Source organism: Tachyglossus aculeatus, chromosome 2 (assembly GCF_015852505.1).
Source record: "Tachyglossus aculeatus isolate mTacAcu1 chromosome 2, mTacAcu1.pri, whole genome shotgun sequence".
Classification (NCBI taxonomy): Eukaryota; Metazoa; Chordata; class Mammalia; order Monotremata; family Tachyglossidae; genus Tachyglossus; species Tachyglossus aculeatus.
The window spans coordinates 174,710,446-174,734,059 of NC_052067.1; the positions used below are offsets into that span (position 1 = coordinate 174,710,446).

Consider the following 23,614-nt stretch of genomic DNA (forward strand, 5'->3'; position numbering starts at 1 on the left):
GCACCCGGGACCCTGCCCGCCTGCTCCGAGGGCCTGCTCGGCTCCGACACCGAGGACGGACCGGACCGGGAGAAGCCGGCCATTCCCAAGGTACCACCCGGCCGCCCCCCTCTCCCAGCTCCCTCACAAGTCACCCCGCGCCTAGCAGCGTGGCTCAGTGGCCAGAGCCCGGGCCTGAGACCCGCCATGGGTCGACTGACCACCTGGGCCTGCGGGAGGCTTCCGGGCTGAAGGCTGAAGCCTCAGTTATCTTTTTTTTTTTAATGGCATTCATTAAGCGCTTACTATGTGCAGAGCACTGTTCTAAGCTCTGGGGAATTTACAAGGTGATCAGGTTGTCCCACGTGGGGCTCACAGTCTTCATCCCCATTTTACAGATGAGGGATCTGAGGCCCAGAGAAGTTAAGTGACTTGCCCAAAGTCACACAGCTGACAAGTGGTGGAGCCGGGATTTGAACCCATGACCTCTGACTTCAAAGCCCGTGCTTTTTCCACTGAGCCACGCTGCTTCTCTGCTTATCTTTCTCTGGGCCTCAGTTACCTCATCTGTAAAATGGGGATTAAGACAGTGAGCCCCATGTGGGACAGAGGGCTGTGTCCAACCCTTTTCTTCTAGGGTTATCTTTCTCTGGGCCTCAGTTACCTCATCTGTAAAATGGGGATTGAGACTGTGAGCCCCATGTGGGACAGAGGGCGGTGTCCAACCCTTTTCTTCTAGATGGTGAGCCTATTGAGAAGAAGCAGCGTGGCTTTGCGGAAAGAGCCCGGGCTTGGGAGTCAGAGGTTGTGGGTTCTAATCCTGGCCCCCGCCTCTTGTCAGCTGCGTGACTTGGGCAAATCACTTCACTTCTCTGAGCCTCAGTTCCCCCATCTGTAAAATGGGGATGAAGCCTGTAAGCCCCACTTGGGTCAACCTGATCACCTTGTAACCTCCAGCGCTTAGAAAAGTGTTTGGCACATAGTAAGCGCTTCACAAATACCACCATCATCATCATCATCATCACCCGGGTTTTTTTTTTTTTGATGGCATTTATTAAGTGCTTACTATGTGCAAAGCACTGTTCTAAGCGCTGGAGGTTACAAGGTGATCAGGTTGTCCCACGGGGGGCTCACAGTCTTAATGCCCATTTTACAGGTGAGGGAACAGAGGCCCAGAGAAGTTAAGTGACTTGCCTAAAGTCACACAGCTGACAATCGGCGGAGTCGGAATTTGAACCCATGACCTCTGACTCCAAAGGCCGGGCTCTTTCCACCGAGCCACACTGCTTCTAATACCAGCTCCGTCACCTGGCTGCTGGGTGACCTTGGCCAAGTCAAATTCTCTGTGCTTCAGTTCCCTCTTTTGTCAAAGGGGCAGCAGCGTGGCTCAGTGGAAAAAGCACGGGCTTTGGAGTCAGAGGTCATGGGTTCAAATCCCGGCTCCACCACTTGTCAACTGTGTGACTTTGGGCAAGTCACTTAACTTCTCTGGGCCTCAGTTCCCTCATCTGTAAAATGGGGATGAAGACTGTGAGCCCCACGTGGGACAACCTGATCACCTAGTAAATTCCCCAGAGCTTAGAACAGTGCTCTGCACATAGTAAGCGCTTAATAAATGCCATTATTATTATTATTATTATTAAACGGGGATTAAGAGTGTGAGCCCCGTGTAGGACAGGGATGGTGTCCAACCTGACTAACTTATATCTACCCCAGAGCTTAGAACAGTGTTTGGCATATAGTAAATGCTTAACAAGTTGCTAACTTGTACTTCCCAAGCGCTTAGTACAGTGCTCTGCACACAGTAAGTGCTCAAGAAATACAACTGAATGAATGAATGGACAAGTACCATAATTATCATTATTATCGTTATAGTCTAGATGGGGAGCTTCGTATCCTGCCTTATTCTTAAATTAGGGAACACTTTCAGGGTTTTGAAATTCATGTCTGTCTCCCTGTCAAGACTGGAAGCTCCTTGTGGCAGGGAATGTGTCTGCCAACTCTGTTGCACTGGACTCTCCCAAGCGCTTAGCACAGTCCCCGGCACTCAGTAAGTGCTCAACAAACGCCATTCATGATGTAAGCTCATTGAGGGCAGGAAATGTGGCCATCAACCCTGCCGTATTGTACTCTCCTAAGTGCTCAGTCCAGCGCTCCGCATCCACTAAGTGCTCAGTGAATACAATTGATTCATGAGGATCATGATACCACCCTGAGCGGCAATAAATCCCGTGCTCACTGTCCAATGCTCTGCACACAGTGAGCGCTCAATGAATACAATCATTGATCATTGATTGAATATTATCATTGATCATTGATATGTTTGTACATATTTGTTACTCTATTTATTTTACTTGTACATATCTATTCTATTTATTTTATTTTGTTAGTATGTTTGGTTTTGTTCTCTGTCTCCCTCTCCTAGACTGTGAGCCCACTGTTGGGTAGGGACTGTCTCTATATGTTGCCAACTTGGACTTCCCAAGCGCTTAGTACAGTGCTCTGCACACAGTAAGCGCTCAATAAATACGATTGATGATGATGATGATGATACGATCGATTGATGGTGACAATACCACTGTGAACGGTAATAAATCCCACGCTCACTGTCCAGTGCTGTGCACACAGTAAGCGCTCAATGAATTTGATCGATCGCTAGATTCATAATGACGGTGACGATACCACTATGAACTGTAATAAATCCCGCACTCACTGTCCAGTGCTCTGCACACAGTAAGAGCTCAGTGAATACAATCGATCGATAGATTGATGATGATAATACCACTATGAAGGGTAATAAATCCTGCGCTTACTGTCCTGTGCTCTGCACACAGTAAGCGCTCAGTGAATATGATCACCGGCGTGGCTCACTGGAAAGAGCATGGGCTTTGGAGTCAGAGGTCATGGGTTCAAATCCCGGCTCCACCAGTTGTCAGCTGTGTGACTTTGGGCAAGTCAGTTAACTTCTCTGTGCTTCAGTTACCTCATCTGTAAAATGGGGATTAAGACCGTGAGCCCCCCATGGGACAATCTGATAACCTTGTAACCTCCCCAGTACTTAGAACAGTGTTTTACACATGGTAAGCGCTTTGTAAATGCCATTATTATTATTATTATTATTATTATTATTCATTCATTCATTTTTCATTCATTCTATCGTATTTATTGAGCACTTATTGTGTGCAGAGCACTGTACTAAGCACTTGAGAAGTACAAGTCGGCAACATATAGAGACGGTCCCTACCCAACAACGGGCTCACAGTCTAGAAGGGGGAGACAGACAACAAAACAAAACATGTAGACAGGTGTCAAAATAGAACAAATAGAATTAAAGAATTAAAGCATTATTATTTGTTATTACAATGGATTGATCAATTGACGATGATGATGCCCGTAACACTGTGAAAGGAAATGAATCTCGCACTCACTGTCCAGTGCTCTGCACATAGTAAGTGCTCAGTGAATGGATAGTTGGATGGACTGTCGATGACGACGACGATACGGCTAGCATTCATTCATTCATTCAATTGTATCTATTGAGCGCTTACTGTGTGCAGAGCACTGTACTAAGCGCTTACAGCGCGAAGGGGAATGAACGTGGGGCTGACGGGTCCCGCGGGCGGATGCTCTCTCTCCCCATGCAGCGCCTGAGGAAGAGTCTCCCGCCGGGGCTGCTGAGGCGCGTCTCATCCACGTGGACCACGACGACTTCGGCCACGGGCCTGCCCACCCTGGAGCCAGCCCCCGTGAGGAGAGACCGCAGCGCCAGCATCAAAGCCCACGAGGGGCCTTCTTCCATCAGGTCAGAGAACCTTCCCCTGCCCGGAACCATCCCTGACCCCTAACCCCCGTCCCCCTGTCTCACACACACACCACGCACACCTCAGCCTGGACCCCGAGGGATTTCCAGACCCAAGGGGCTTCCCACAACCAGAATCAATCAATCAATCAATCAATCGTATTTATTGAGCGCTTACTATGTGCACAGCACTGTACTAAGCGCTTGGGAAGTACAAATTGGCAACACATAGAGACAGTCCCTACCCAACAGTGGGCTCACAGTCTAAAAGAACCTGAGGGAACTTGAGAGCTGAAGGGCCTCCCTTGTCTGGACCAGGCGGGAATTTGAGGGCCAAAGTTCCTCCTTGTCTGGACTGGGTGGCAGTTCGAGAACCAAAGGGCCTCTCTCGTCCTGACCCTGAGGGAGCTCAAGAACCGAGGGGCTCGAGAACCAACAGGCCTCCCTCATCCAAAATGAATGGAAATTTGAAAGTCAAAGTTATTCCTTGTTGAGACTGGGCGGGAGTTCGATAACGGAGGGACTTCCCTTGGCCGGACTGGGTGGGAGTTTGAGAGCCAAAGCTCTTCGCTGGTCTGGACTGGGCAGGGGAGTCTTCAATCAATCAATCAATCAATCAATCGTATTTATTGAGCACTTACTGTGTGCAGAGCACTGTACTAAGCGCTTGGGAAGTCCAAGTTGGTAACATATAGAGACGGTCCCTACCCAACAGTGGGCTCACAGTCTAGAAGGGGGAGACAGAGAACAAAACCAAACATATTAACAAAATAAAATGGAATAGATATGTACAAGTAAAATAAATAAATAGAGTAATAAATATGTACAAACATATACATATATACAGGTGCTGTGGGGAAGGGAAGGAGGTAAGGCAGGGGGGATGGAGACGGGGAGGAGGGGGAGAGTCTTGATAGGATGCGTGGACAGGCGGGGTCAGGGAGTGTGGAGGCTGGGGACCAAAGCCCCCCGCTGCTAGGGGTCCTGGAAGGGGCCGTGGGCACCAGAAAGGACCGCCAACTAGATCGATGAGCGGCTCTGTCCTGCAATGGAGGGAGGGATAATAATAATAATAATAATAATGATGGTATTTGTTAAGCACTTACTATGTGCAAAGCACTGTTCTAAGTGCTGGGGAGATACAAGATGATCAGGTTGTCCCACATGGGGCTCACAGTCTTAACCCCCATTTTACAGATGAGGTAACTGTGGCACAGAGAAGTTAAGTGACTTGCCCAAAGTCACACAGCTTACAATTGGCAGAGCTGGGATTTGAACCCATGACCTCTGCCTCCGAAGCCTATGCTCTTTCCACTGAGCCATGCTGCTTCTCCATGGAGAGCGAGGTTTGGTTGGACTCTTTGGAGACCAAACCGGGGGGGGGGAGGGCGAGTCACACAGAGCCTGCCCCGCTGAACTGCCATGTGGCCACACGTGAAAACATGCACACTCTTACAAATATACATGTACATATATGCACATTCACACCCAAATGTGTGTAGTATTACTATTTACACCTATATAGTCAGTTGAACCTATAGGTCTGTACATTAACAGTAACGGTATTTGTTAAACACTACTATGCGCCAAACACTGTTCTAAGTGCTGGGGTAGATACAAGGTAATCAGGTTGTCCCACATGGGGTTCACAGTCTTAATCCTCATTTTAAAGATGAGGTAAAAGGCACAGAGAATTAAGTGGCTTGCTCAATGTCATACAGCTGACAAGTGGCGGAGCCGGGATTAGAACCCACGTCCTCTGACTCCCAAAGCCGGGCTCTTTCCACTAAGCCATGCTGCTTTTCTGCCACTTCTCTTGGGTATAATAATATGCACATTATATATTCATTCATTCAGTTGTATTTATTGAGCGCTTACTGTGTGCAGAGCACTGTACTAAGCGCTTATTATATATGATATATGAATATATGGGGGAGGGATGCTTGCTCAGAGAAGCTGTCAGTGAGCCAGTCAGTGGTATTTGTTGAGTGCTTACAGTGTGTAGAGTACTAAGCACTTGGGAGAGTGTAAATGACCAATATAGCAGACACATTCTCTGCCCACAGTGAGCTTACATGGGGCCTAGTGGTTAGATCCAAAGCCTGGAAGTCAGAAGAAGCTGGGTTCTAATCCCAATTCTGCCACTTGTCTGCCGTGTGACCTCAGGCAAGTCAGTTAACTTTTCTGGGCCTCAGTTCCCTCATCTGTAAAATGGGGATCAAGACCAGGAGTCCCATGTGGGACTAAGTCCCTAGTGCTTAGAACAGTGCCTGCGTGGATATAGGGACTGTGATTGACCTGATTATTTTGTATCCACCCAAGCACTTAGTACAGGCTTGGCACTTAGTAAGAGGTTAACAGCATGGCTCAATGGAAAGAGTACGGGCTTGGGAGTTCGAGGTCGTGGGTTCAAATCTTGGCTCTGCCACTTGTCAGCTGTGTGATTTTGGGCAAGTCACTTGACTTCTCTCTGCCTCAGTTACCTCATCTGTAAAATGGGGATTAAGACTGTGAGCCCCACGAGGGACAACCTGATCACCTTGAATCCTCCCCAGCGCTTAGAACAGTGCTTTGCAAATAGTAAGCACTTAACAAATACCAACATTATTATTATTATTAACAAATGCCATAAACCTCCCCCAAAGCAAAGCAAACAAAAAATACCAGCAGGATTTCCCTTTAGGCTGTGTGTAGCCATAGTCAAAGAAAAAATGTTTGGTAAAATTATGTGTAATCTAAGGCTTTGGCAACTAAAAAGCTATGGATCAGGACCCAGTCATGTGGAGGAGGAGGCGGCTGCAGGCTTGGAGTTTTCCCGGGAACAGGCAGTTGGTAAAGCCAAGTCACTTTTTAGCCTCCCGGGCCTGGCCACTGGAACGCGGTTCATCAGAGGCACAAGAAGTTTGGGGCCCCCAGAGTTCGACTAATCTGGGGGGTTTCCTTGCTGCCCCCGGGACCCGCTTCTTGAGACTGAGGTGGTTATGGGCGAGGAATGAGTTTCATGTTATACTGTACTCTCCCATGCGCTTAGTACAGTGCTTTGCACACAGTAAGCACTCAATAAATAGAGAAGCAGCGTGGCTCAGTGGAAAGAGCACGGGCTTTGGAGTCAGAAGTCATGGGTTCAAATCCCTACTCTGCCAATTGTCAGCTGTGCGACTTTGAGCAAGTCATTTAACTTCTCTGTGCCTGTTATCTGTAAAATGGGGATTAAGACTGTGAGCCCCCCGAGGAACAACCTGATCACCTTGTAACCCCCCCCCCCCGCACTTAGAACAGTGCTTTGCACATAGTAAGTGCTTAATAAATGCCATTATTATTAGTATTATTGCTAATGCTAATAATAATGATAATAAAGAAATTGAAAACTGAACCCTGCAGCCCTCTCCTGCCTTCTTTCTTGCCACTGGTGGTCAGTGGCAAGAGCGTGGACTTGGGACTCAGAGGTCATAGGTTCTAATCTCTACCCCCCCACACTTATCTGTTGTGCGACCTTGGACAAGTCACTTCACTTCTCTGGGCCTCAGTGACCTCATCTGTAAATTGGGGATTGAGACTGGGAGCTCCTGATGGGACAGGGACTGTGTCTGACTTGATTTGCTTGTATCCACCCCAGAGCTTAGTACAGTGCCTGGTGCATATTAAACACTTAAAAAATACCATAATAATAATAATAATAATAATAATAATAATAACTATTATTATTATTAGTCCTGCCTTTCCACGGGTCCGCACTGCCCTCTGCTGGTCAGTCCCATTTTTCCCTTCTCCAGGATACTTGACTCAGCCAACACAGAAAACAGAGAACAAGCCGTTATTTTTAATCCATCAGTGGTCTTTTTTGAGCTCTTACTGTGTGTGAAGCACTGGACTAAGCACTTGGGAGAGGACAACAGAGTTAGCAGACACTTTCACTGCCCACAACAGTTAGTACACAGTGCTAAGTGCTTAGTACCGTGCTAAGCGCTTAGTACTGCGCTCTGCACACAGTAAGTGCCCAAGAAATACAACAGTTAACTATCCAAGGTACTGAGGAGGGAGATTCCAGATCGGTCATCTGATTTATTTCAGAAAGATTTGGATTTCAATTCTTGGCTTAGTTTAGTTTCCCCCAGATTTGGATATTGTTCTCAGGAAAGAGAGAGAGAGAGTAATAATAATAATAATAATAATAATAATGGCATTTATTAAGCACTAACTATGTGCAAAGCACTGTTCTAAACACTGGGGAGGTTACAAGGTGATCAGGTTGACCCATGGGGGGCTCACAGTCTTAATCCCCATTTTATAGATGAGGTAACTGAGGCACAAAGAAGTTAAGTGACTTGCCCAAAGTCACACAGCTGACAATTGGTGGAGCCGGAATTTGAACCCATGACCGCTGACTCCAAAGCCCGTGCTCTTTCCGTGCGTGTGTGCGCGCATGCATGCATGCCTGGAAAGACCAATTCATTCGTTCATTCAATCGTATTTATTGAGTGCTTACTGTGTGCAGAGCACTGTACTAAACGCACGTGGCTTAGTGGAAAGAGGGCGGGCTTGGGAGTCAGAGGACACGGGTTCTAATCCCAGCTCTGCCTCTTGTTTGTTGTGTGACCTTGGGCAAGTCTCTTAACTTCTCTGTGCCTCAGCACTTAGTACAGTGCTCTGCACACAGTAAGCACTCAATAAATACGATTGAATGAATGTAAAATGGGGATTAAGACCGTTAGCCCCAGGCGGGACAACCTGATTACCTTGTATCTACCCTGGCACGTAGAACAGTGCTTGGCAAATAGTAAGAGTTTAAGTACCATAATTATTATATTTATTACAATGTAACAATAAATAGACACACTAAATGTGACACCCACACTTAATATGTGCTCTGCACACAGTAAGCACCCAGTAAATAGCACTGATAGATTATGATGAGGTGAAACTCGATGGTGTGGAAGGTAACTGAGTCAATTGAGGGTATTCAGGTGTGTCAGCAAAAAGTACTGCGTTTCCTGCATCTTTCTAAAGGAGCAGAGACCCCTAAACATCAACTCAGGCTGTTGCTGACATTTGAGATTGTTAAAAAAGGAATTAAATGAATTGAACTCTAATGCTTTGCTAATGTTATCAGGGTGAATGGTAAACCCCTAAAAATATCCTGTCTGTTTCACTTTTATCCATAATCATGGTACCTTTAACCAATATTTGGTCCTATTACAATGATTACATTTATTATTTGCTTCCTTTGTGGTAATCACTGAGCCAGACATGAGGTAATCAGGCCAGACAATCTCTGCCCCTGACAGAACTCACACTTCGAGGGAGAGAAGTCATAATGTCCCCATTTGACAGATGAGGGGAAGGGAAGCCTGTGACAGAGAAGCAATGTGGTCTAGTGGATTCATTCAATCATATTTATTGAGCACTTATTGTGTGCAGAGCACTGTACTAAGCACTTGAAAAGTACAATTCAGCAACAGAGACAAATCCCTACCCAATAACGGGCTCACAGTCTAGAAGGGGGAAGACAGAAATCAAAACAAGTAAACAGGCATGAATAGCATCAGTATAAATAAATAGAATTATAGATATATGAACATCATTAAGAAAATAAATAGAATAATAAGTATATCCATATATACACAAGTGCTGTGGAGCAGGAAGGAGGGTAGAGTTGAGGGAGGGAGTTAGGGCGATGGGGAGATGAGGTAGAGCAGAGAAAAAGGGGAACTCAGTCTGGGTAGGATGGACCATGGGTCTGGGTGCCAGAAGGACACTCCACCACTTGTCTGCCATGTGACCTTAGGCAAATCACTCCACTTTCTGTGCCTCAATTCCCTCATCTGTAAAATGGGGATTAAGACTGTGAGTCCTATAATAATAATAATGATGGCATTTGTTAAGCCCTTACTATGTGCCAAGCACCGTTCTAAGCACTGGGGGGGATAGAAGGTGATCAAGTTGTCCCATGTAGGGGCTCACAGTCTTAATCCCCATTTTACAGGTGAGGTAACTGAGGCTCAGAGAAGTTAAGTGACTTTCCCAAGGTCACAGAGCAGACATGTGGCGGAGCCAGGATTCAAACCCATGACCTCTGACTCCCAAGCCCGTGCTCTTTTGACTGAGCCATACTGCTTCTCTGTGGAACAGGGACTGTGTCCGACCCAATTATCATAGAGAAGCAGTTTAGCTCAGTGGAAAGAGCACGGACTTGGGAGTCAGAGGTCATGGGTTCAAATCCCGGCTCCACCGCTTGTCAGCTGTGTGACTTTGGGCAAGTCACTTCTCTGTGCCTCAGTTTCCTCATCTGTAAAATGGGGATTAAGATTGTGAGCCCCACATGGGACAACCTGATCACCTTGTATCCTCCCCAGCACTTAGAACAGTGTTTTGCATATAATAAGTGCTTAACAAATATCAAAATTATTATTATTATTATTTCTACCATAGTAAGATAACATTGTATCTGACATAGTACATGCTTAACAACTAACATTATTATTACTTTATTATTATTATTACATCTGTGGAGGTCCAGGGATTCCCAGCCCTAAATCCTGGTCAGAATAGCTCCCTGGAGCAACTGGGGAGACCCATTAGCTTCTCTTGGGTCCTAAAATCTTCCAGCACTTCTCATCCTGGGATGTCAGGATTTGGGTAACCCTGCCTAATGCACCCCAAAACCCTGCATCCCTAAGCTGTCATCTCCCCTCATCTGGACCTCAAGTGGAGAAGCACTATGACCTAGTGGATAGAGCCTGGGAGTCTGAAGGACCTGGGTTCTAATTTCAGTTCCACCACTCAATAATAATAATTAAGGTCTTTGTTAAGCACTTACTATGTTACAGCACTGTTCTAAGCACTGGGGTAGATACAAGGTCATCAGGTTGGACACAGTCCCTAACCCACATGAGACTCACAGTTTCAATCCCCATTTTAAAGATGAGGTAACTGAAGTCTAGAGAAGTGAAGTGACTTACCCAAGGTCACATAGTAGACAGTTGGCGGAGCTGGGATTAGAACCCATGAACTCTGACTCCCAAGCCCGTGCTCTTCTTGCCAATTGGCCATGCTACTTGTCTGCTGGGTGACCTTGGGAAAGTTGCTTCACTTTTTTGTTCCTCAGTTCCCTCATCTGTAAAATGGGGGTGATGACAGCCCTGTGCAGGATAGAGACTGTGTTCAAACCAATTTGCTTGTATCCACCACAGTGCTTGGCACATAAGCAGTGTGGCTCAGTGGAAAGAGCCCGGGCTTTGGAGTCAGAGGTCATGGGTTCAAATCCCGGCTCCACCAATTGTCAGCTGGGTGACCTTGGGCACCTGGGCTTCTCTGGGCTTCAGTTACCTCATCTGTAAAATGGGGATTAAGACTGTGAGTCCCACGTGGGACAGCCTGATCACCTTGTAACCTCCCTAGTGCTTAGAACAGTGCTTTGCACATAGTAAGCACTTAATAAATGTCATTATTATTGTTATTATTAAGGAATACCGTTATTATTATTAGGTTTCTCCCCAAAGGGGTCGTTGAAGACACCCTTCCCATCCATGGACAAATCATACTGATCCATAGCCCCCCAGGTCATGAGTCTCTCCCAGGTCACATGTTTCCCCAGGCCTTGGGTCGTTCTCCCTCTCCCACCCTCCACAAAGAGCCTTCACCACTGATAGAAACCAAGATCTGAGAGCTAGTGCTAAGTGCTTAGTACGGTGCTCTGCACACAGTAAGCGCTCAATAAATACGATTGATTTATTAGTCTTCTTGCCAGGATTCTTAACATATAAAACAGACAAGGCCTAGTGGAAAGAAACTGTGCCTGGAAGTCCGAAGGACCTGGGTTGCAATCCTGGCTCCTCTCCTTATCTGCTGGGTCACCTTGGACAAGTTACTTCTCTTCTCTGGGCCTCAGCTACCTCATCTGTAAAATGGGGGCTATTCATTCGCTCATTCAGTCGTATTTATTGAGTGCTTCCTATGTGCAGAGCACTGTACTAAATGCTTGGAAAGTACAATTCGGCAACAGAGAGAGACAATCCCTGCCCTTATAGTCTAGAAGAGGGGAGACAGACATCAAAACAAGTACACAGGTATCAATAGCATCAATATAAATAAATAGAATTATAGATATGTACATATACATACAAGTGCTGTGGGGTTGTAGAGCCTTAGAACAGTGCTTTGCACATAGTAAGCGCTTAACAATACCATCATTATTAAGTAAGGGCAATGGGGAGGGGAGAGGGAGCTGAGGAAAAGCGGGGAGTTTAGTCTGGGATTATGACTGTGAGCCCATGTGGGACAGGGATGTGTCCAAATTGATTAGTTTCTATCTACCCCAGCACTTAGTACAGTGCCTGGAATAATAGTAATAATAATAATAATAATGGCACTTATTAAGTGCTTACTATGTGCAAAGCACTGCTCTAAGAGCTGGGGAGGTTACAAGGTGATCGGGTTGTCCCACAGCGGGCTCACAGTCTTAATCCCCATTTTACAGAGGAGGTAACTGAGGCACAGAGAAGTTAAGTGACTTGCCCAAAGTCACTCAGCTGACAATTGGCAGAGCTGGAATTTGAACCCATGACCTAGGAATTCCAAAGCCCATGCTCTTTCCACTGAGCCACGCTGCTTCTCTGCATTTCTTAAGCACTTACTAGTGCTGGAAAAAAATAACGGTGGTATTTGTTAGACACATTCTGTGTGCCAGGCACTCTACTAAGTGCTGGGATCAAACCAAGCAAATCAGATTGGACATAGTCCTTGTCACATGTGGGTCTCACTGTCTTAATCCCCATTTTACAGATGAGGTAACTGAGGCACAGTGAAGTGACTTTAATTCTATTTATTTATATTGATGCTATTGATGTCTGTCTACTTGTTTTGCTTTGTTTTATTGTCTGTCTCCCCCCTTCTAGAATGTGAGCCTGTGGTTGGTTAGGGATTGTCTCTGTTGTCGAACTGTGCTTTCCAAGTGCTTAGTACAGTGCTCTGCACACAGTAAGCGCTCAATAAATATGATGGAACGAATGAATGAACTTGCCCTAGGTCACACAGCAGACGAATGGCAGAGGTGAGATTTGAACCCAGGTCCTTCCAACTCACAACTCCATGTTCTATCCACTAGGCCATTTAACAAATATCTTTTTTTTAAAAAAAAAAAGTGAGATTAGAACTCAGTTCCTCTAACTCTAGGCACAAGCTCTTTCCACTAGGCTGGAGCTCAAGTTCCTCTGATTCTTTCTTCTCTTTTCCCTTGGTGCCTCCCATGCCAGCCTTGCCCTCTCTGCATCTTTCAGAAGGCAGGGCAGTTCTGTGCCATCTTTTGCCCTCAGTGGAAGCATCTTGCTTCCTGGAGTCCCAATCCTCCAGTTGCCTCATCCAGCCAGGAGCAAATCTCCAATCTCTCCCCAGGAAATTATACTCCTTCATCTTCATGCTGGAAAAAAGTGGTCGTTTGTGGGGATACAGCATTTGTGGGGATACAGCACTCTGGAAAATGTGTTCATTCTTCTTATTCAAAATATTTTATACAGTGCACCTTTTCAAATAAATAGAGATGCTAAATAAAAACAGAGCAATTACCCTTCTTGTGATAGATCTAGTATATAATCTCAAAGGTAAGTAGAAAATAGAATATTCACTCGATGGCATACCAAACAATTGAATGCGTCGTACATTAGACGCATCGTTCTCACTAGGTAGATAGAACGGTGATGACCCAGGAATCACATGAGGTGTTCTGAAGCCTTTGAACAATACAAAGTGGTTTTTTTGGTTTTTATGGATTTAATTATTCTGTTTTGTTAGTCAATCAATCAGTGGTATTTATTGATCACTCATTCATTCATTCAATTGTATTTATTGAGTGCTTACTGTGTGCAGAGCACTGTACTAAGCGCTTGGGAAGTACAAGTTGGCAACCTGTAGAGATGGTCCCTACCCAACAGTGGGCTCACAGTCTAGAAGGGGGAGACAGACAACAAAACAAAACATGTAGACAGGTGTCAAAATTGTTGGAACAAATAGAATTAAAGCTATATGCACATCATTAACAAAATAAATAGAATAGTAAATATGTACAAGTAAAATAAATAGAGTAATAAAACTGTACAAATATTTACAAAGGCTGTGGGGAGGGAAAGGAGGTATGGTGGGGGGGATGGGGAGGAGGAGAGGAAACAGGGGGCTCAGTCTGGGAAGGCCTCCTGGAGGAGGTGAGCTGTCAGTGGGGCATTATGTGCAGAGCACTGTACTAAGTAGTTGGGTGAATACAATACAATAATAATAATAATAATATTTCTTAAGCACTTACTATGTGCAGAACACTATTCTAAGTGCTGGGGAGGTTACAAGGTGATCAGGTTGTCCCACGGGGGGATCACAGTTTTAATCCCAATTTTCTAGATGAGGTAACTGAGGCACAGAGAAGTTAAGTGACTTGCCCAAAGTCACACAGCTGACAACTGGCAGAGCCGGCATTTGAACCCATGACCTCTGACTCCAAAGCCTGTGCTCTTTCCACTGAGCCACGCTGCTTCTCATAAAAATAATGTTGGTATTTGTTAAGTGCTTACTATGTGCCGAGCACTGTTCTAAGCACTGGGGTAAATACAGGGTAATCAGGTTGTCCCACATGGGGCTCACAGTCTCAATCCCCATTTTACAGATGAGGTAAGTGAGGAACCGAGAAGTGAAGTGACTTGCCCAAAGTCACACAGCTGACAAGTGGCGGAGGCGGAATTAGAACCCATGACCTGTGATTCCTAAGCCCGGGCTCTTTCCACTAAGCCATGCTGCTTCCTAGTTGGTTCCCTGCCCACCTGGAGCTTGCAGTCTAGCTCTTTTTATCTTCTGACTTGACTTGTTAGGATTAGTGATCCTTGCTCTCCAGGAGCGGGGCATTGTACTGAGCACTTGGGAGAGTACAATAGAGTTTGTGACTTCAAGAGTTTTACAATCTACTGTGTGCAGAGCAGTGTACCAAGTGCTTGGCGAATACACTAGTTAGTAGACATGATTGTTGCCTTCCAGGAGCTTACTGTCCACTGTACAAAGCTCTTGGAAGGGTACAGTTCAGTGAGTAGACACTCCCTGCCCTCAGGAGCTTATGTGTGACCTTGGGCTAGTCACTTCATATCTTGGTGCCTCAGTTCCCTCCTCTGTAAAATGAGGATTAGGGCTGTGAGACCAGCGTGGGACAGGGACTATGTCCAATCTGATTAACTTAACTTATATCTACCTCAGTGCCTGGCACATAATAAGTACTGAACAGGTATCATCAAAATCAATTAAACACCTGCCATAAAAATCAGTCAATTATTTTTGGAAAGACTTGCCCAGCCGCGGTTCCACAGTGCTTGTTTCTGTTGTGTTTTTCAGCACTACTAATCCCGAGGCATGGAACAGCTCCGTCCTGATGACCCTCACCAAAAGTCGGTCATTCTCTTCGTCCTATGCCGTGTCCGCCACAAACCACCTGAATGCCAAGCGGCAGGTCCGAGCGGGTGAGTGTCTCGCCGACCCTCCGGCCTCGTGGAGTCCACACGGGCTGATCGGACAGTCTACTCTGGGCAGAACATTCACCATTCAATCATTCATTTATTCGGGGTACAATGTTCTGAGAAACAGCATGGCCTAGTGGAAAGATCAAGGGCCGGGAGTCAGAGGACCTGGGTTCTAATTCCAGCTCCACCACTTGTCTCTTGTGTGATCTTAGGGAAGCCACTTTACTTGTCTGTGCCTCAGTTACCTCATCTTTAGAAAATGGGGATGAAACTGTGAGCCTTATGTGGGACAGGAACTGTGTCCAACCTGGTTATCTTGTGTCTATTAGTACAATGCCTGGAACATAGTAAGCACTTAACAAATACCAAAAAAAGGGGTTTCCCTGACTAAGCCACCTTCCTTTCTTCTTCTACCACTCCCTTCTCTGTTGCCTTAACTTGCTCCTTTCATTCATCCCCCCTCCCAGCCCCAAAGCATTTATTTCCACATCTGTCATGAATTTATTTCTATTAATGTCTCTCTTTCCCTCCAGACTGTCAGCTCATTGTGGGTGGGGAATGTGTCTGTTAATTGATATATTGTGCTCTCCCAAGTGCTTAGTACTTAGTAATAATAATCCAAGTGCTTAGTACTTAGTAATGATAATAATAATAATAATAATGTTGGTATTTGTTAAGTGCTTACTATGTACTATGCACTGTTCTAAGCAATGGGTTAGATACGGGGTAATCAGGTTGTCCCACGTGGGGCTCACAGTCACAATCCCCATTTTCCAGATGAGGTAACTGAGGCACCGAGAAGTTAAGTGACTTGCCCAAAGTCACACAGCTGACAAGTGATGGAGCCAGGATTAGAACCCATGACCTCTGACTCCTAAGCGCGGGCTCTTTCCACTAAGCCATGCTGCTTCTTGTGGTAGTAAGTGCTCAGTGTTAAATGCGATGAATTAATGACTGTGAGCCCATTGTTGGGTAGGGACCGTTTCTATATGTTGCCAACTTGTACTTCCCAAGTGCTTAGGACAGTGCTCTGCACACAGTAAGTGCTCAATAAATACGATTGAATGAATGAATGAATGAATTGAGCCTTTACTGATTGTAGAGCAGTGTACTAAGCACTTGAGACAGTGTAATACAAGCGAGCAGGTAGACACTTTCCCTGCTTATGGTGAGTTTTCGGCCTAGAGGATCCAGGTGACCCGGGTTCGAGTCCTTCCTCTGGACTCTGGGCTGCATTGTGACTTTGGATGAGTCGCTTAGCCTCTCTGGGTCTCAATTTCCTCGTGTCAAAGGGGGATAATGTTTAGTGCCTCTCCCTGCCTCACAAGTATGTTCTGGAGATCAAATGAAATAATCAGGCTGCAGGTACTTTTAAAAGACGAAAGTGCTATGCAATAAATGAAGTATTAGTCTTGCTACTGATGTATGAGAAAATTTGAGCCCAAGAAGAGAATATTTTGGCAGTACTTAATCCAGGACTTACAGGAAGAGTTGGATCAAGGATTGGATAGAGCAGAGAGTAGCAATGACAGGCTTGCTCTCTAGCAACCAGTCATTCAGTTATATTTATTGAGCACTTTTTATGTGCAGAACACTGTACTAAGTGCTTGGAAGAGTACAATATATTAGAGTTGGTAGACACACTCCCTGCCTGCAACAAGCTTGCTGCCTAGAGGGAATCAATCAGCCAGTGGTTTTCATAAAAAGCTCACTATGTGCAGGACATTATCCTAAGCCCTTGGGAGAATACAGTGCAGTTCCAATCATCATCATCATCATCAATCGTATTTATTGAGCGCTTACTATGTGCAGAGCACTGTACTAAGCGCTTGGAAAGTACAAATTGGCAACATATAGAGACAGTCCCTACCCAACAGTGGGCTCACAGTCTAAAAGGGGGAGACAGAGAACAAAACCAAACATACTAACAAAATAAAATAAATAGAATAGATATGTACAAATAAATTAAATAAATAAATAAATAGAGTAAAAGAAATATGTACAAACATATATACATATATACAGGTGCTGTGGGGAAGGGAGGGAGGTAAGATGGGGGGATGGAGAGGGGGACGAGGGGGAGAGGAAGGAAGGGGCTCAGTCTGGGAAGGCCTCCTGGAGGAGGTGAGCTCTCAGCAGGGCCTTGAAGGGAGGAAGAGAGCTAGCGTGGCAGATGGGCAGAGGGAGGGCATTCCAGGCCCGGGGGAGGACGTGGGCCGGGGGTTGATGGCGGGACAGGCGAGAGTGAGGTACGGTGAGGAGATCAGCGGTGGAGGAACGGAGGGTGTGGACTGGGCTGTAGAAGGAGAGAAGGGAGGTGAGGTAGGAGGGGGCGAGGTGATGGACAGCCTTGAAGCCCAGGGTGAGGAATTTCTGCCTGATGCGCAGATTGATTGGTAGCCACTGGAGATTTTTGAGGAGGGGAGTGATATGCCCAGAGCGTTTCTGGACAAAGATAATCCGGGCAGCAGCATGAAGTATGGATTGAAGTGGAGAGAGACACGAGGATGGGAGATCAGAGAGAAGGCTGATGCAGTAGTCCAGACGGGATAGGATGAGAGCTTGAATGAGCAGGGTAGCGGTTGGGATGGAGAGGAAAGGGCGGATCTTGGCAATGTTGTGGAGCTGAGACCGGCAGGTTTTGGTCACGGTCATTGATTGAATTGATTGATTCAATCAATCAATCGATGGCATTTATTGAGCACTTACTCTGTACAGAGCACTGTAGAGCACTCCTCTGCTGGAGGTTTTGGAAAACTGACTGAAAATGTCCCCCAACTCTACATTTTCAGGGAAAGTCCAATAAGGGTCACTGTCACTGGCCGTCTTGGAATTCTTTCTTTGGTTTTTGTAGAAAACTCGCCCAAATAATCCAAGGACTTGGGTTCTACTCCCGGCTCTGTCACTTCCCCCCTGTGCAACCTTGGACAAGTCCCTTCACTTCTCTGGGCCTCCATTTCCTCATCTGTAAAATGGGGATTCGATACTTGTTCTCCCTCCTACCTAGACTGTGAGTCCCATGTGGGACAAGGGCTGTTTCCGATCTGCACCTACTGTATCTACCCCAGGGCTTATTGCAACATTTGCCACAAAGTAAGTGCTTAAAATATGTTGTTATTGTTATTGTTATTATTTTTATGTATCAGCAAATGACAGGATAAAGAAGTGATACATCTCCTTGCAACAAAGGGGCTTCTACTCTAAAGGGAGACAGGGTTAGAAGGAAAGCAGTGAGACCTAGTGGATAGAGCCCAGGACTGGGACTCAGAAGGACCTGGGTTCTAATTCCAGCTCTGCCACTTGTATGTTGCATAACCTCAGGCAAGTCACTTCACTTCTCTGTGCCTCAGTTACCTCATCTGTAAAATGGGGAAGAAGACTGTGAGCCACATGTGGGCCAGGAAGTGGGTCCCTTCTGATTACCTTATATCTACCCCAGCATTTAGTACAGTGCCTGGCACATAGTAATCACTTAAGTACCACAATTATCATTATTATTACCTTTGTTAGTATTGTTATTTGTATTATTATCATTATTATTATTAAGTAGTTGCAACTAGAGAGGTCAAAATGAACCTCCTGAGTGCCCTTAGTTATGGATGAGTGCTGAGGAGGATGTAAATGAGGTCAAACGGCTAGTGTTGGCTGAAGGAAGAAGGGTTCTGGACAATCAAGCGCTTAGTACAGTGCTAAGTGAGGGCTCAATAAATACAATTGAATGAATGAATGAATCAGGAAAGGTTAAGTGGAGAATGTGGGATTTTGTGACTTTGTTAGTGGAGTACTATCTGCCAAACAAGGTACTAAATGCTTGGTAGAGAGTGTAAGATCACTGAGGGCAGGGAATGTCACTCTTTACTGTTGTAGTGTACTTTCCCAAAGCACTTAGTACAGTGCTTTGCACACAGTAAGCGCTTGATATATAAGATTGACAGAATGAATGAAGCCAAGAGGATCAGGTTAGACACAGTCCCTGTCCTCTGTTGGGCTCTCAGTCTTAGTGGGAGGGACCACAAGTACTGAATCCCCATTTTACAGGTGAGGTTCAGAGATGTTAGTGACTTGCCTAAGGTCACACAGCAGGCAAGTGGCAGACTCAGAATTAGAACCCAGGTCCTTTGACTCCCAGGCCTGTGCTCTTCCAAGTAAGCCATGCAGTGTCTCTTTAAGGAGGAAATGGAGGGGCAGGGAACATGCCTACCAACTCTGCTATATTGTACTCTCCCAAGCACTTAGTACAGTGCTCTGTGCACAGTAAGTGCTCAGTAAATACAGTTGACAGAATGACTGAAGTAGGGAGAGAGACCGAGAAGGAAAATGGGCGTAATGGGCAGGATGTAGCGAACAGGGCCTTGGTTAAGAAGAGCAAAGCTCAAGATAAAGGAAGAGTTCCCCATTTGCCTCTCATGAATCCTGCATTCATTCATTCATTCAATCGTATTTATTGAGCACTTACTGTGTGCACAGCACTGTACTAAGCACTTGGGAAGTACAAATTGGCAACATATAGAGACGGTCACGTTCCCCAAAGCCCAAATATAATTGGATGGAGGGGAGGGGGACCAGGGAAAAGGAGGAGGTGGGAGGATGTATGGAAGAGGAGGATCAGGAGGAGGGGAAGAAGGAAGTCACCTAGGAGAGCCTTTGAGTGAAACACTTTTCAATATTTTTAATGGTATTTGTTAAGCGCTTACTATATGTTGAACATTGTTCTAAGCGCTGGGGTAGATATGAGTGAATTAGATTGGACACAGTCCCTGTCCTGCATAAGGCTCACAGTCTAAATAGGAGGGAGAACAGGAGAACTGAGGCACAGGGAAGTTTAGTGACTTGACCAAGGTCATACAGCAAGTATTTGGCCGAGCTGGAAATAGAACCCAGTTCCTCTGACTCCCAGGCCTGTGCTCTCCAATGTGCTTCTTGCTGTGGACAGGGAAAGTATGATAATGATAATAATAATGATGGTATTTGTTGAGCGCTTCCTATGTGCCAGGCACTATACTAAGCGCTGAGATGGATACAAGCAAATCAGGTTGGACACAGTTCCTTCCCATGAGGGGCTCACAGTCTCGATCCCCATTTTATGGATGAGGTAACTGAGGGCGAGAGAAGTGAAGTGACTTGCCCAAAGCAACACAGCAGACAAGTGATTGAGCCGGCATTAGAACCCATGACCTTCCGACATCCAGGCCCGTGCTCTATTCACCACACCAGGCTGATCTTTAAACTCTATTGTATTGTACTCTCCCAAGCGCTAAGTACAGTGTTCTGCCTTCAGTAAGCGCTCAGTAAATACAATGGATGGATTGATTGATTGAATGGATGCCTCTAATTTACATGCTGTCCTCAAGTCTAAGATAGTGAGAATTCAGGGCAGCCATCAAGTAGGATCATAAAAATGATCAGCATGGTTTCAGCGCTTACTATACACCAAGCATTCTGTCAGACGCTGCAGTAGACATAGTCAAATCAGACAATCAATGGTACTTATTGAACATATATTGTATGCCGAGCACTGTATTAAGCGCACTTGGGGAAGTGCAGGCAACATGGTCTAGTGGGTCTAGGAGCCCTGGCCTGGGTGTCAGAAGGACCAGGGTTCATTCATTCATTCATTCATTCAATCGTATTTATGAGCACTTACTGTGTGCAGAGCACTGTACTAAGCGCTTGGGAAGTACAAGTTGGCAACATATAGAGACGGTCCACACCCAACAGTGGACTCACAGTCTAGAAGGGGGAGACAGAGAACAAAACAAAACATATTAACAGAATAAAATAAATAGAATAAATATGTACAAGTAAAATAAATAAATAGACTAATAAATACGTACAAACATATATACATATATACAGGTGCTGTGGGGAAGGGAAGGAGGTAAGATGAGGGGGATGGAGGGGGGACGAGGGGGAGAGGAAGGAGGTGGCTTAGTCTGAGAAGGCCTCCTGGAGGAAGGTTCTAATCCCGGCTCCGCCACTTGTCTGCTGTGTGATCTTGGGTGAGTCCCTTCATTTCTCTGTGCCTCAATTCCTTCATCTCTAAAATGGGGATTATTCATTCAATCGTATTTATTGAGCACTTACTGTGTGCAGAGCACTGTACTTAACGCTTGGAAAGTACAATTTGGCAATAGAGACAATCCATGCCTACGTCGGACTAAGACTGTGAGCCTCATGTGGGACAGGGACCGTGTCCAACCCAATTAGCTTGTGCCCACCCCAGTGCTTCGAACAATGCCTGGCACAAAGTAAGTGCCCAGCAAATTCCATTAAAAAAAGTATCCAGGTCCTCTGGCTCCAAGGCCCAGAGTGGCTATAGATGCAGAGCAGGAACTATAATCTGAGGTGTGATGACTCCACCTCCGGTACTGTTTCCATGGGCTGGCTCCCCTTCTTCCCTTTCAATCAATCAATCAGTCATATTTATTGAGTGCTTACTCTGTATTTATTGAGTGCTTACTCTGTGTGCAGCATCATACTAAGAGCTTGGGAGATAACAGTACAGAGTTGGTAGAAACATTCCCTGAAGCAGCATGGTTTATTGGATAGAGCACGGGACTGGGAGTCAGACGGACCCGGGTTCTAATTCCGGCTCCACCATATGTCTGCTGTTTGACCTTGGGGAAGTCACTTCCTTTCTTTGGGCCTCAGTTCCCTCATCTGGAAAATGGGGATTCAGAGTGTGAGCCCAATGTGGGACAGGGACCGTCTCCAACCTGATTCACTTGTATCTACCCCAGCGCTTAGAACAGTGCCAGCCACATAATAATAATAATAATAATAGCATTTATTAAGTGCTTACTATGTGTAAAGCACTGTTCTAAGTGCTGGGGAGGTTACAAGGTGATCAGATTGTCCCACGGGGGGCTCACAGTTTTAATCCCCATTTTACAGATGAGGTAACTGAGGCCCAGAGAAGTTAAGTGACTTGCCCAAAGTCACACAGCTGACAACTGGTGGAGCCGGGATTTGAACCCTAACCTCTGACTCCAAAGTCTGTGCTCTTTCCAATGAGCCACGCTGCTTCCATAGTTCGTGCTTAAAGCAGCGAAGCTTAGTGGAAAGAGCAGGGGCTTGGAAGTCGGAGGACGTGGGTTCTAATCCCAGCTCCGCCACTTGTCTGCTGTGTGACCTTGGGTAAGCCACTTAACTTCTCTGGGCCTCAGCTACCTCATCTGTAAAATGGTCATTAAGACTATGAGCCCCACCTGACGACTTTGTATCTACCTCAGTGCTTAGAACAGTGCTTGCCACATAGTAAGGGCTTAACAAATACCATCATTATTAGCATTATAATACCGTAAAGGAGTTTACAGTCTCTAGTCCCATCCTCTTCTTTGTTTTCTTTTCTTCGTTTTTCCTTTTTATTAGTCATCTCTCTAGCCGGAAGAGCCCCCTAAATCTACCTCCGACCTCCCGGTTCTCTGGGTCGGTCCACAGATCAGGTCCCATCACACCCGAACTCCTGCCAGCCGGACTCATTCCCCCTCCTCCAACATAAGTGTCAGTTCCCACAAGGACTCTTCCTCCTCGCATCCCCGGGGTCTTGGGCCCTCCGAGGTTTTCATCTTCAGGCACCTCTCCTTTCTGGCAAGGCCTTGGTGAGAACTAAAAGCATTTTTATGTGGAAATACAGCAGAAACTTTTATTTCTCAGGACTTGGGGTTCCTTTCTTGTTCAATTAAGCTTGGGCTGTGAGAGCTCTTGCAAGAAAAAGACACAAAAAGCCCCCAGACAGATGGATTCACTTAAACAATTCCCTTCCAGGCCTTGTTTATCTTCTCCTTGTCTGTACCCTGTGTCATGACACAGATTCTCAGGCTCTCCGAAATAAAAGAATCAGGGCTTGGGTTACTCAAAGGAGTTGAGTTTTACTTTTATTTACAGTAACCCTCGAAGTGTTTACTTCTAAATATTGTAATGGGATGTATTTATTCTTGCAAAATGATTTGAATCTTACAGTTTGAATTTTTCTCGCTTCCTTTCTGCGGAAATGGTTCCAAGATGGATCATACATAAGCTATGTTAATACATGGATGTGTTTGTTTATTCCGCTGGGAGGTCCCTGAAGTCAGGTCTTCCGTCCATCCCCCAGCCACGGGGCAGACCATATTTAATAACAATAATAATAATAGTAATAATAATAGCTGCGGTATGTGTTGAGCTCTTACCATGTGCCAGGCACTGTACTAAGCACTGGGGTGGATACAAGTGAATTGCATTGGACAGCTTTGAAGCCAGTAGTGAGGAGTTTTTGTCTGATGAGAGGTGGATGGGCAACCACTGAGTGGATAGGAAACCAGCTCACTGTGGGCAGGTAATGTGTCTGTTTATTGTTATTTTGTACTCTCCC

The 23,614-nt window shown here is 45.7% G+C and overlaps 1 protein-coding gene across 1 annotated transcript in view; it reads left to right on the forward strand.

Annotated features, from left to right (window-relative positions):
- Window positions 1-23,614, forward strand: part of PDE3A (phosphodiesterase 3A) — a 240,774-nt gene that overhangs the window by 142,310 nt on the left and 74,850 nt on the right. Inside the window, exons 3-5 of the mRNA XM_038759416.1 lie at window positions 1-90; window positions 3,624-3,781; window positions 15,137-15,261. The exon at window positions 1-90 is cut by the window's left edge and continues 180 nt beyond it. Coding sequence (XP_038615344.1) covers window positions 1-90; window positions 3,624-3,781; window positions 15,137-15,261 — 373 coding nt within the window. The remainder of the gene's footprint in view (window positions 91-3,623; window positions 3,782-15,136; window positions 15,262-23,614) is intronic.